The sequence below is a fragment of the Hemibagrus wyckioides genome, linkage group LG21, assembly GCF_019097595.1.
Source record: "Hemibagrus wyckioides isolate EC202008001 linkage group LG21, SWU_Hwy_1.0, whole genome shotgun sequence".
In the NCBI taxonomy this organism is placed as follows: Eukaryota; Metazoa; Chordata; class Actinopteri; order Siluriformes; family Bagridae; genus Hemibagrus; species Hemibagrus wyckioides.
The window spans coordinates 6,662,592-6,675,283 of NC_080730.1; the positions used below are offsets into that span (position 1 = coordinate 6,662,592).

The 12,692-nt window shown below is 37.1% G+C and overlaps 1 protein-coding gene across 2 annotated transcripts in view; it reads left to right on the forward strand.

Moving 5' to 3' along the window:
* LOC131342929 (metabotropic glutamate receptor 7) overlaps positions 1 to 12,692 on the forward strand; it is a 217,914-nt gene that overhangs the window by 174,017 nt on the left and 31,205 nt on the right. For both annotated transcript variants that reach the window (XM_058374251.1, XM_058374250.1), the window contains exon 8: positions 45 to 980. In XM_058374251.1, the coding sequence (XP_058230234.1) occupies positions 45 to 980 (936 nt within the window). The remainder of the gene's footprint in view (positions 1 to 44; positions 981 to 12,692) is intronic.

The following is a 12,692-nucleotide window of genomic DNA, read 5'->3' on the forward strand; positions in this document are numbered from 1 at the left end:
TTAAACACCATATTAAGCACATGTTGTTTGTTGACCTCTTCCAGATGGAGGACATGCAGTGGCCCAGTGGTGATGTCGAAATTCCTAGTTCCATCTGCAGCCTGCCGTGTAAGACTGGTCAGCGGAAGAAGACGGTAAAAGGGATGCCATGCTGCTGGCACTGTGAGCCCTGTGATGGTTACCAGTACCAGTATGATGAAACAACATGCAAGCTGTGCGCCTACAACATGCGGCCTAATGGCAACCGAACTGGGTGCCAGCCCATCCCCATCGTAAAGCTAGAGTGGCACTCTCCCTGGGCAGTCATCCCTGTCTTCTTGGCAATGCTCGGCATTGTGGCTACCATCTTCGTCATGGCCACATTTATTCGCTACAATGACACGCCCATCGTGCGGGCTTCAGGACGGGAACTCAGCTACGTGCTCCTGACAGGGATCTTCCTTTGCTACATCATAACCTTTGTGATGATCGCCAAACCGGATGTGGCCGTCTGCTCCTTCAGGCGCATCTTCCTCGGCTTGGGGATGTGCATCAGCTACGCTGCTCTGCTAACGAAGACGAATCGAATTTACCGCATCTTTGAAGAGGGGAAGAAGTCGGTGACACCACCTAGACTGATCAGTCCAACATCGCAGCTGGCGATAACCTCAAGCCTCATTTCAGTGCAGCTTCTTGGAGTCTTCATATGGTTTGGGGTGGATCCTCCGAACACGATAATCGATTACGATGAACAGAAAACTATCAATCCGGACAAAGCTAGAGGGGTGCTGAAGTGTGACATCACAGATTTACAAATAATTTGCTCACTGGGATACAGTATTTTGCTCATGGTCACATGTACGGTTTATGCCATCAAGACACGAGGAGTTCCTGAGAACTTCAATGAGGCCAAGCCCATTGGGTTCACCATGTACACCACCTGTATCGTTTGGCTGGCCTTCATTCCTATATTCTTTGGAACAGCTCAGTCTGCGGAAAAGGTAAAGCATACATCCTTTTTGTTATTTTACTTTGACAAATGTAGTTCAGCATACACTAAATTTGCTTAAAAGTCTCAAACAGGATTCAGTAAAGTCAGAATTTATTGTAAAAATACAAAACAAACATGGCATGGTGCACCAAGAGTCCAGGCCAGGGCTCAGTTCTGACCTTGAGTTACTGTCAGTGTGGAGTGTACATATTCTCTCTTCATCCATGTGGATCTTCTCTTAGTTCCTCCCACAAACATGCTGGTAGAGCATAGCTTAGCTGTGCTATATTATGCTATACCACTTACAGTAGTGTGAATGCAAATCTGTGTTTGTTTGACAGTTTGTGATGGACTAGAGTCTTATCCAGGGTGGATTCGTATCTTGTACTACCTTGTACCTTGTGTTTCTAAGATCCAGAGCCACCAGAACGCTGACTATGATGAAGTGGTTACTGAAGATGAGTGAGTGAATGAATGAATGAATGAATGAATTATTGAATGAATGAATGAATGAATGATTGAATGAATGAATGAATGAATGAATGAATTACAACCATATAATAACAAAAATGAGACCCTATATCTGGGGAAGTGGTTGTGTTGGGCTAATGATCAGAAGGTTGTTAGTTCAAATTCCAGCACCACTAAACTGCCACTGCTGGGCCCTTGAGCAAGGCTCTTAACCTTCAACTGCTTAGTTGTATAAATGAGATAAAAGTAAGTCAAAAATCTTTTAAGACATTGATCTTCAGTTGGTTCTGGAGAACCAAAACTGAGATAGTGTTCACCAACTGAGATCCTGTAAGCTATCCACTAGCTTTGCATATAGCTACATTTCCATTTACGGCAGATGTTCCAAGCTAGTCAAGCTGTAGCTAGAAGGTTCTGGAAAAACGGTTTAGAAAGAGTCTTTGTCCATACAATGGATAAGATATTTGTGTCGACTGAAGCTTATTATCTGATGACAGAAAAAAGAAGCTTCTTCTCCCACCTGATATATGTACAGTTTTCACCGAGACAGCCAAGTACATTATTTATTTATTAAATAAAAGGGGGAAAAAAAAAACATATCTTTATGCCATCCTTATGGAAGTATTTCTGTCTGAAAAATCTCCTTGTTGTCATTTTCTCTACGGCAAGTAACCTTCCATATGTATCACACGTTCAGCTCCATTTCAAATCCATTTGCAGAATGTTGTTGTAATGGTGCTGTTTTGTAATACCTGTTTGCTAGCTGTGGGCAATCCAGAGTCTGGCTTTTCCACCTCTAAACTACTATCCATCTTTCATCCCTTTCATAGGAAAGGATAAATTGTTGTTGGATATGGGAAAGGGTAGCGTTCCTGTAGGCTTGTAGGCTCGGAGGCTGGAAGGACAGAATGGTAATGATGACTCGGTTTAAAGGATCACACACAAACACACACACACACACACACACACAGCCTTTTCTGTTTCATAATCATGAGGACATTTGCTCCTTTTTTTGTTTTTTGTTTTGTTTTTCATCATGCGAATAGCTGGAATGAAAAGCAATTACTTAAAGTACAGGGCTGAAAAGGAAATGATTTCAGTGCATGTGGCACATTGAATGCAGCAGTGATCCAGAGTATAATAATGGACTGAATAAACTGTCAACTAACATTGAGGATTTTTAATATTTTAGCGTTTTGATATACTTCTACAATGTTGTACTGTCTATAATTTATATGAGTGATTTTGCATTCCGTTGTATTCCACTGGACTATTTCCAAACCCAAGACATATTAGTGTTTTCACTCAGGAAAACATGGACGCCTTCATTAAAGCATATCATATAATGATCTACAATAAGCATTACAATAATTACTTCTCTATTAACATTATTCACAGGGCTAGTAGGCAAATTAATGGGGAGGGGAAAAAAATCGTTTTAATTGTGTTACAAATAGGGACAAAAAAAATAACACAACATATTCTCAGAAAACAGAAAACAACAAATCATACTTTACTGAGGGAAATGCAACACAACTGGACTGCTTACTGTTTTGTGCACACCTTAGGCTGGAAAAAAAATAATAAAACAAAACAAATTAAAAAATAGGACTAGAGAACTATTAGCCTCTTATTGTTTCAAGATAAGTTGGAGTAATATCTTGAAATTATGACGAAATATTAAGATGAAATATTACGTTAAATGAAAGCAGTATCCTGTGATATTTCCACAGATTAATGAGATATTAAGTTCTACTTCAAGATATTATCTTAACGTAATAAGAGGTTAAGTCGAAATGACAAAATATCTTGATAATATTGAGTTATACTAACGAAAAAAAATGAGATACAGTGGAAACTAATTTAATTCATTCTGAAGGTGAGTTCTTAAGGTGAAAATCTGAATAGCGAAACGAATTTTCCCATAAGAAGTAATGTATGCGTAGATAATCCGTTCCAGCCATCCAAAAATATGACCAATATTCCCAATATGAAGCGTATGTAAACTGTATGGCTGCTTACAAAGAACTGACCCAAGCCAAGCATTCCATGTCAAGGGTCCTCACAGGAAGTCGTCCCACCAAGCTTGTGCTAAAAATAGAACACCACCAATCTGTCAACAAAAAAACGCCCGAAAAATCATGCAGCTTTTGAACACATGCCGAAGGCAACGTTGGTATCGTGGGTTGACTTTTTCGCAACAGCTTTCACTGACTGAAAAAAATTCAGGACATTCATAAACTCGCTTCTTTTGGCTTGGCTTTCCACTGATGCAAACAGCTCCTGGACGTATGCGCAACTTAGCCAGTGTACGGTACGATTCATTCCTGTGATGAAAATGCTTTCTATTATATTCTTGCAAAATTTCAATTCTTAAGGTGAAAATGCATAAGGGAGGGCATTCATATGCCAAGGTCCCACTGTATTTAGTTAAACTAACAAGATGTTATCTTTACGTATGTATGTTACATTGAAATAACGACAAAATATCTTAAAATATTGAGTTACTAAGTTAATAAGTAAAGTAACTTAATGACTTACTCTTGAAAAATTATATCCAAACAATGACATATAACTTGTTGCTGTCCTTCATCTGCTCACAGTTCGGGGTTGCTACAGCAGATCTGCACATTTTGATACGGCACAGATTTGACGCCGGATACCCTTCTCAACACAACCCTCCCATTATATCCGGCTTTTGGACCAGCACTAAGAGTTAATCCCTCAGTGGCTAGTTTGGCTGTCTGGGAATTGAAATGCCACTGGAATGTTCAGTTTTGGATTGTATCTCCAACACATAAACATGAATTAACTGGTAAAGTTGTAGTTGAGATTTATATAAAAGAGAACTACTATAACACAGGATTTATGGTGTATTGGATTTGGATGGAATTGGAGTTGATCCTGAGTTTATGGCCATAATGGAAATTAGAAGCAAGTGGATGAGAATGAGAAGAAAAGCGGAAGCTCCGCCACCTGCTCTAATATTCTGAATGTGAAAAGCATGCTAGCGTTTCTTTGCAGTCTGTTGTTATTTTCTCCCAACACATGTTCAGCTCAGGCACAGCAGGGCGTGAACATTGGTAATATGGTCAACTGACTGTACATAGCAAAATACAACTGAGGGGTCAATGTTCTTTTTTTCGGTCTACAGTGAGTTACTGCACTGCTACGTTTGGCTAAAATGAGTTAATGCACTGTTTCAAGGCGATGTTTACTGTAGCTGCATTCTCTAAGGTAGAATTATGGAAATGGCAGTAAAGGCCAGATGAGCTTTAATGTAATGAAAGCACAGAGATGATGCTAAACACAGCTCAGGAGATTTGTTTACTGTTGATTACTGTTAATACTGGCTTTGTTTTTCGTCACTACTCTCTGTATTATATCTCTACTTAGTCATTTTGGAAATTTTGCCCATTTGTTACATTTGCTTTCCTAAAAAATGGTGGTAGATGTTTAAGAATAGAAAATTATAAATAAATTAAACATGGTTTAATGAGGTGCTGGGACAGTACAGGCCACAGAAACAATTTCAGTTCGGCTTTACAAAGACTATATATATATGTCTCTGAAAATATACTAGAGTATATACACTGTTTTTTGTTCCAAAAAATTATGCCCTCAGTTATTAAGATGGTGGTGAACATCAGAACAACAACTAACGCACTGCGGCAAAATCCTGTAAGAGCTTGGAGATCTTCTGTTTTACATAATTTTCAATTTCTTCACATTTTACCATTTAGTAATTCCTGTTGTCTTGCGAATAGGAGGGTGGGGTTATCCTTGAAGAGGCCACTTCCACCAGGATAGACAGGTTTCATTGTAGAATAAAGATGATCTGTCAGAAGAACTTCAGATTGAATTGTAGTGACTATAACCAAACCATATAAGTAAAATGTTTCTCGTCATTTTACTTGTACTAGTTAGTACTTCCAGCACCGTTATCTATAGCTAACACAGAGCGTGATGAAGGATGGATGACACAGACTCCTGGGAGACAGGAGCCAAGCTCATTAGAGGAAGGCAGGCTCATCTGTAGCTGAGAGCAGCAGTGTGTGAAAGCCTGACGTCAGCAAAGCAGCCGAGCCGAGCGGAATCGTTAGAGCCAGCCTAGCGCTGTGTGTCACTTTTTACCTGGCTAATCTAGACCTGAATACAAATGATTCTAAACTGTTTCACACTGGTTGCAGGGGCTGTAATGAGTGTGTATGCATATGTGTGTATGTGTAAGAAAGAGACAGCAATGGAGAGAGAGAGAAAGAGAGAGACAGGGTGAGTCATCATAAAAGCGCAAGGGGTTTCCGAGGCTGCGAGTCTCGCCATGGCCCACCAACATGTCCCACCAGTTTTCCAGCAGCAAAATATTGACTTTACTCCAATATATCTGAGAACCACAGGCCCAGCACATGTCAGCGAAGATAAACAAGAAATTTATCCCCTGCCAGTCTTAACATGTAATGGAAAAAAGTAATAACATATGTGCAGCCTTGGACACCATACAGGGGAATGTTAAGTTAAGGGCAGTTGTAGAGGCTTTTAATGGTGGTTTCAAATCAGAATTCATCTACCTATGAAAATCTGTAATTATTGTACAGGCCTGGGTAGGAGCTGTTCCAGAAATAAAAGATTATAGCATATATAATTGCGGTGATAATAATAATACAAATAATAATGAGCATGTATGTCTGGGACTGGTCTGATTTATCGAATTCCTACTATAATCTGGACCACATTTCATGGGTGTTGTACATAAACACTTTTTTTTTTTTTTTTAAATAATGGGTTCAGTCAGAATAATGAGATACCAAGTTTAAATAATGACACCAATGTAATGAGAATTAATGCGATTCTTAATAAGAATCTTGAAATAATAAGATCGTATTATTAAATCAAGATAATGAGATTTAGATATTATCTTGATGTAATTAGGTAAGTTGGAAGAATGAGATAATACATTAGTTATTAATACGTTCCTAATTAATTGTTACTAATACATTTATCTTACTATCTTTAAGACTTACAACTAGTTTAACTTGCTATCTTGACGATGTGAAATATTTACAATACTAAAATAACTACAATATCTTGGTATTCAATACTAATGAAGAAATATTAAGCCGTGGCCAAAGGTTTTGAGAATGACAAATATTCATTTTCACAAAGTCTGCTACTTCAATGTTTTTAGATTTTTTTGTCAGATGTTATTATGATATATTTCAGATATATTTCTATATATTTCACATGAACACTGGTAATGAGACTAATCTATCTATCTATCTATCTATCTATCTATCTATCTATCTATCTATCTATCTATCTATCTATCTATCTATCTATCTATCTATCTATCTATCTAATGTAGGTTTTGTTGTTGTTGTTGTTAGCATGAATGTGGCTACATATAGAATACACAGTCTGTAATTGGTCTGATTGAATGTAATTCATAACACAACATAATAGTTCTTTCTGAAGCACATTTTTCTGTGACTGTACAAGAACCCTGGTAATAAAACTCGTAGTTTTTTGTTGTTGTTGTTGTTATTGTTGTTACTGCATACTCAAATTAAAGCCCTGTGGATCCAGTTGGTTTGCAAGTATATGCCTGTGGAAATTTGCAGCATGTGCATTCTTTCCTGCTTGAAAAATTACACCAGTACCTAAGGCTCTGCCACCTGGCCTGCTGTTATGAATGTGAAAAAGCATGTTAGTGTTTTTCTTTTTTCTTTGCAGTCTGTTGTAGTTGTTCAGCCTGTGTACACCTGTTCGGTTCAGAAACAGCACGGCGTGGCCTGTAGTGCAGTGGGATCATGGGATCATCAACTATTTTTTTTGTATGAGTGCTTCTCAATGTAGCTGCATTCACTAAACTAGAATTAGTGACATGACGGTAAAGTCAAGATGAGCTTTAATGGGGTGAAGCTCCTCAAAGGAAGAAGGGGCGTTTATAACAAGATGTCCAACTTGTTGTTTTTCTTCAGACTTTATGCGTAAAAGCCTACGAAATCCCTTTAAATGGTAACATTTGGGCATCTACAAAATATACAGCAAGTCTGAAAACTACAGAAGTAAAGTTTGAAAGTCTGCTTATCCTCATAAATGAAAAAATACATTTCTGTTCCAATTCCACTGAAAGACACTAGCACACTGGTGGCCACAAAAGCAGGCACTTTTTATTCATTTCATTTGCAGGTCATTTATTATGTAACAATGTAAAATGTATGAAGTATCTGATGAACAGTCATCGCTCTTGACTTGAATGATCACCGTTCTCTCTTACTATTTTGTGCTGAAATAACTGCTTATTATTTCAGTGAGTTCTAGTTCTTTCTTTTTTTTTTGGTTTTAGTTTCTAGCATTCAGCATATTTCTATCACTGCAATCTCTATAGTAAAAGCAACTCTGGTAGGCTCATTGAGGGAGAAAAAAGGCACAGTTGATGTTTATACCAGTTATAAGCTGGAGTTGGTTTAGTTTCAACTATGGAACATAACCAGAAACTTGATCAAAATCCACTCTGACCTTCACTGGGTTTGAAATATCTGCTTAAGTTAGACAGATGTAGGCCTGATTTTCACAGCTGTTCCTGCTTTGTGAAGCTATGAAAAAAATGAAAGTGCAACATAATTATTCCAACCTTTATTCATTTCCTGCTAATATTTAGAAAAATTCATTCAAAGGTTCATCAGTTAATTGCAAATATTCATGACCTGATATATTGTTAATTTTTCATTATTAACTAATTTAAAAAATGTTTTTTTTATTATACTAAAACTAAATGTTAAAGGCTGCGAAAAAACCCTGTATTTTCATCATTTTTTGAAATTCTGCTGCAGCAAAATCCAATGTTTTTTTCCCAGACAACTACAGATACTGTAAGTAAAGTGGTATATTTGTTTTGAAAGAGTAATAAAGATTTCAGATTTTTTTCAGTTCATACAGTAGAGGCATTTCCTGCTCATTGTCATTTTTGGTTAATGCACAGTCAGTGTTCCTACACCACACATTGTTCGAATATATCCATTAGGCAATATATATGCCTTCCTGTGATGAGGCAGGGCGGTTTCTCAGGATTTACTGTGAGCTTGAGGACATTTCGATATGGAACACCTGCCGCTTGGTAATATCGCAGTCGAGGAATAGAACATGACCTGGTGGTCGGGTCGCAGCTGGTGTTCCTCTCTCTCTGATCGGAGTACAGATATTTATTAACCCTCTCTCCCTTTCACCCTCTATATCTCTATTCCTAAGGACATCTCTTGCCTGGGCCTATTCCCCCCCCCCACATGAGACTAATAGCCTGGCTATATTTGCCCATGCCATTAATCACTGAACCAGCCAGGGATGATGTTGTAGGGACCCAGGCTTTAAATGGTAAATTATCTTATCTCTCGGCAGGGAATCCAGCAGCAAGGGTATTTATAGATGTACTTTTTGACAGCTCAGAGGGTTTACATTACCTAATAAGCCAATATGCCTTGCATACCTGTCTGGTACATATATCATCGGTGCAAATAGCAACACAGATACTGAGCCGTGATATATGTCAGTGGTGTTTGTGAGTAAGAGGACAATAGTGTCTTTATTGGTATTTCTGATGTGGCTTGATTTTATATGTAGCCTAAAATACAGGTTGGTGCATATTATACTACATATGCTTAGAAGCATCTTCTTGAAGACATAGAATACAACAGCATTCAGATTCTGTGACACATATTGTCCATCATGGGAATTCTATTTACACTAAAGAAATCATAAATATTTAAATTCTCAATTCCACCAACTCAATTAATCAGTTAGCAACGTCTAGCAGTGTTTGCTTTCATTTTCACCTTTTTACCTACAAAGTTGCTAAGTTGCTATGATTGTAGAAAGAGCATATAATCTCAACAAAGCTTTACATATAGTTGCATACAAAAGTTCGGGCACGTCTAACCAAATGACATATTTTATTCATTTTTGCAGTGAAAAGAAAAACAAACATGGCCTCCTCAGCAAACAGCTATTTTTTTTTTCTGCAAATGTTACCTTATATTTTATTAATAAAAAAAACAAAACAACAACTAACAATTGTGACATGTGCAAAAGTTTGTACACCCTTCCCATTTGTAAGGTCTCAGAAATGAATCAACACATTAGTCCTTAATTGACGCATTAGGACTCATTATCCAGGTCTTGAATCATCAGTCTTTTCCAGAACATAATAGCTTGTCTGAATGATCAGAAAATGAAGCTGCTTAATGCTTACAGTGCAGAGAAAGCCGATAAAAAAGATAGCAATGCACTTCCAGCTTAGGATTTCCACTGTCGGAAATATGATTAAGAAATGCCAGCTAAGGATGAAGTCCAAGAAAACTTTCAGATTGAGCTGCCAGTGAGATGACAGGACAGGGGAAGCAAAAGCACCAAATGACACCAGGACTGTGACAAAATGATGTATTATACACTATACACTTACATTATGCACTTTATTATCTAGTGTATGAATGCTAGAAGAGGGTAGTTTTGTCTCAAACAGAAACGAACAAACATAATGTGATGACATGCTAACTTTAGCAGAATTCAGTTTAGTCATCTTGAGGTAGCCCTGCCCCCTTTCACTACATTATTAAGAACTTGAAGTACACTTCTTTTCAGTATAAACATACAATTCACAGTACTGATACTACACAATGGCATAGAATATGGTCATACATATGCAATTTGGGATCACACACCTAGGGATCTGGAATGAAAAGTCTCTAAGAAATTAGGATATATTTTTCTTTGTCTGTTTGCTAAACCTACTTATCCATCTAGCAACTATAAATTAAACAATTAACCCAAACACACTGTATGCTTGTCCTGGGCGTCAGGGCTAATGAGTTGTCCAACAGACCATGTATTTTAGGGAACTGGTAGGTATAATCTACCTACTTGTTACACAAAACATCCTTGTCTAATCAAATGCATTTGCAGAAATTTGCATCCATTTCATTTAGGCTGACTTTAAGGGAGGAATCCACTAGAAATAATGAGTCACCCAGAATATTCACCATTGTTGAGAAACCTCCCTTCTTGACAGCTTATAATAAATTGGCTTTCTGCTATGTGATGACTCAGCCCCATCTGCATTTCTAAAGCTGAAACAAGTATCATCCAGCATAACAGTTAAGCAGATATATGTCACTAGGAACACCAATGCGATTGCGATTTCGGAGACCTCTGAGATCTCCTTGTGTTAGGTTAAAGTAACTGACAGCTCCTCTGACAGCCTATTCAACTATGCAAATGCAAGATCGCTCATTTTCACATACGTATTTCCCAAATGGCAGATTCAAATATTACAACATTGCATAAGGCGAAGGATGCTTGTCTCTGACATTAATATGACATAATACCTATCTCAGGTTGTCATAAATGACACGCGCTTGACGTGTGTAACTGACAGATGAGCAAGAGTAATCTGGGATGCTCTGTAGCTTAACTCAGTGCAATACAAATCCTGTTGATTTAATTGACTAAGAGGCAGAAAGGCAGAAAAGACCTGCTTTCACTGGTAGTGTTGTAAGTTTATGCTGATGAGATGAATAGCAGACTGTATCTGGAGGGCTAATTATAGCTTTTTGGTATTTCTAGTAAGAACTTTCTGGAACTCGTACAAGACTAAAATGTGTGCCATTTAGTTTAGACAATCAACTTTAATCCTGTAAGGTCCCAGAAAAGAAGATGGATGGATGGATGGATGGATGGATGGATAGATAGATAGATAGATAGATAGATAGATAGATAGATAGATAGATAGATAGATAGATAGATAGATAGATAGATAGATAGATAGTTATATACCATGTGTGAGGAAAATACTATATTCACTGATTTTAATAAAAAAAAATATTTTTCTGTTAAAAATAAGATGAACTTTAAAGGTGACACTGGAGACTCCTTTTATAAACATTACATATAAATGTCTCAAAAAAATAAAAATCATAAAAATTATATCCGTGTACCTGGAACATCCACAGTACAAGTCCCGGTGATTGATCTGTTATTATAGAAAAAATATCATGTGTAAACCTTATTTATAAGAATATTAAAAAAAGAAGCAACAATTAACTTCTACATAACTGATGAAAAAATAAAAATAAATAAATACAGTCATTCCTCAGGATTTTCTCAGACTTTCTTACAGTTACAGTGTTGCTGGCAAGACTCCCAGGGGTTTGTCAAGCTGGATCGATTCCTCTGTCTAACCTTTTAATTCAACTCTGACTGCAGCAGGTTAATGTGGTCAGTTAAGGTCACTCAGCTTTTTTTTTTCCTTCAGAAGTTAATTATTTTCTAATTACAGTGCATCCTGAAGCATTTTATTCCTCTGATACAAAAACAGCAAATTGCCAGTAGTTGCTTTAATTGCTATTTGTTAGTTAATCACATCATTCCTCGTAAATTTATATTTATTGGTGAACATGTTGCTCATGTTAGTTCCGACTTATGCTATAATAGCTAGCCCTCACTATTCAATTATTCCCTTACCAGCCTTTCTTTTTTACCTCTTGAAGTTAATAAAACAATAGTAGTGATGCTGGAGACTCCTTCCATAAATGTTAGGAAAACATCTCATATTTTCAATGAGACACTTTTAATCTGTTATACGGAATGTCTAGCAAGTGTTGATGATAATATATTCAAATGAATGCAACAGTATCAACTTTGCAGCCGGTTAGTTGTCGTCAGTTGTTAGATCTGCTCTTATAGAAAATGATTCAAAACCTTCTGAGCAATTAGAATTGTGAACCTCAACAGCACTATGATATAAAACACAATACAAAAAAGTGACTCTATTATTCACACCAATAATGATGAAATAATGCGGTGTTCCACAAGGCTGTATATGTGGCCCGTTTCCAATTTAGTGTTTATTTAAAATTGATAGCCTCAGACCTCTGTGCCATTAAACAGTTGTAAAAAGGTTTAAGATGAAGTGAAACTGATTTGAATTTAAGCTTAGAGATCTTACACTCAGTGCTCGTTCACTCCAGAACACTTTTTCTTTTTCTTTTTTTTTATTGATTTATCGATTTCTCTAGTGTCCTTTTTTTTGGTTCATAGCTTCTGTATTTGTGTTATTGCTCCGCATCAAGTCACTAGTGTTACCAAAAAGCTGGGGAAGCCTTGGAAAGTACCACCCAAATTCATCAGCTCCCTGTTTTTTTTGTTAAAGCGGCTTTTAGTGCTTTCTGCTCGACACGTGCACATCAAAGCATTCGAAAAA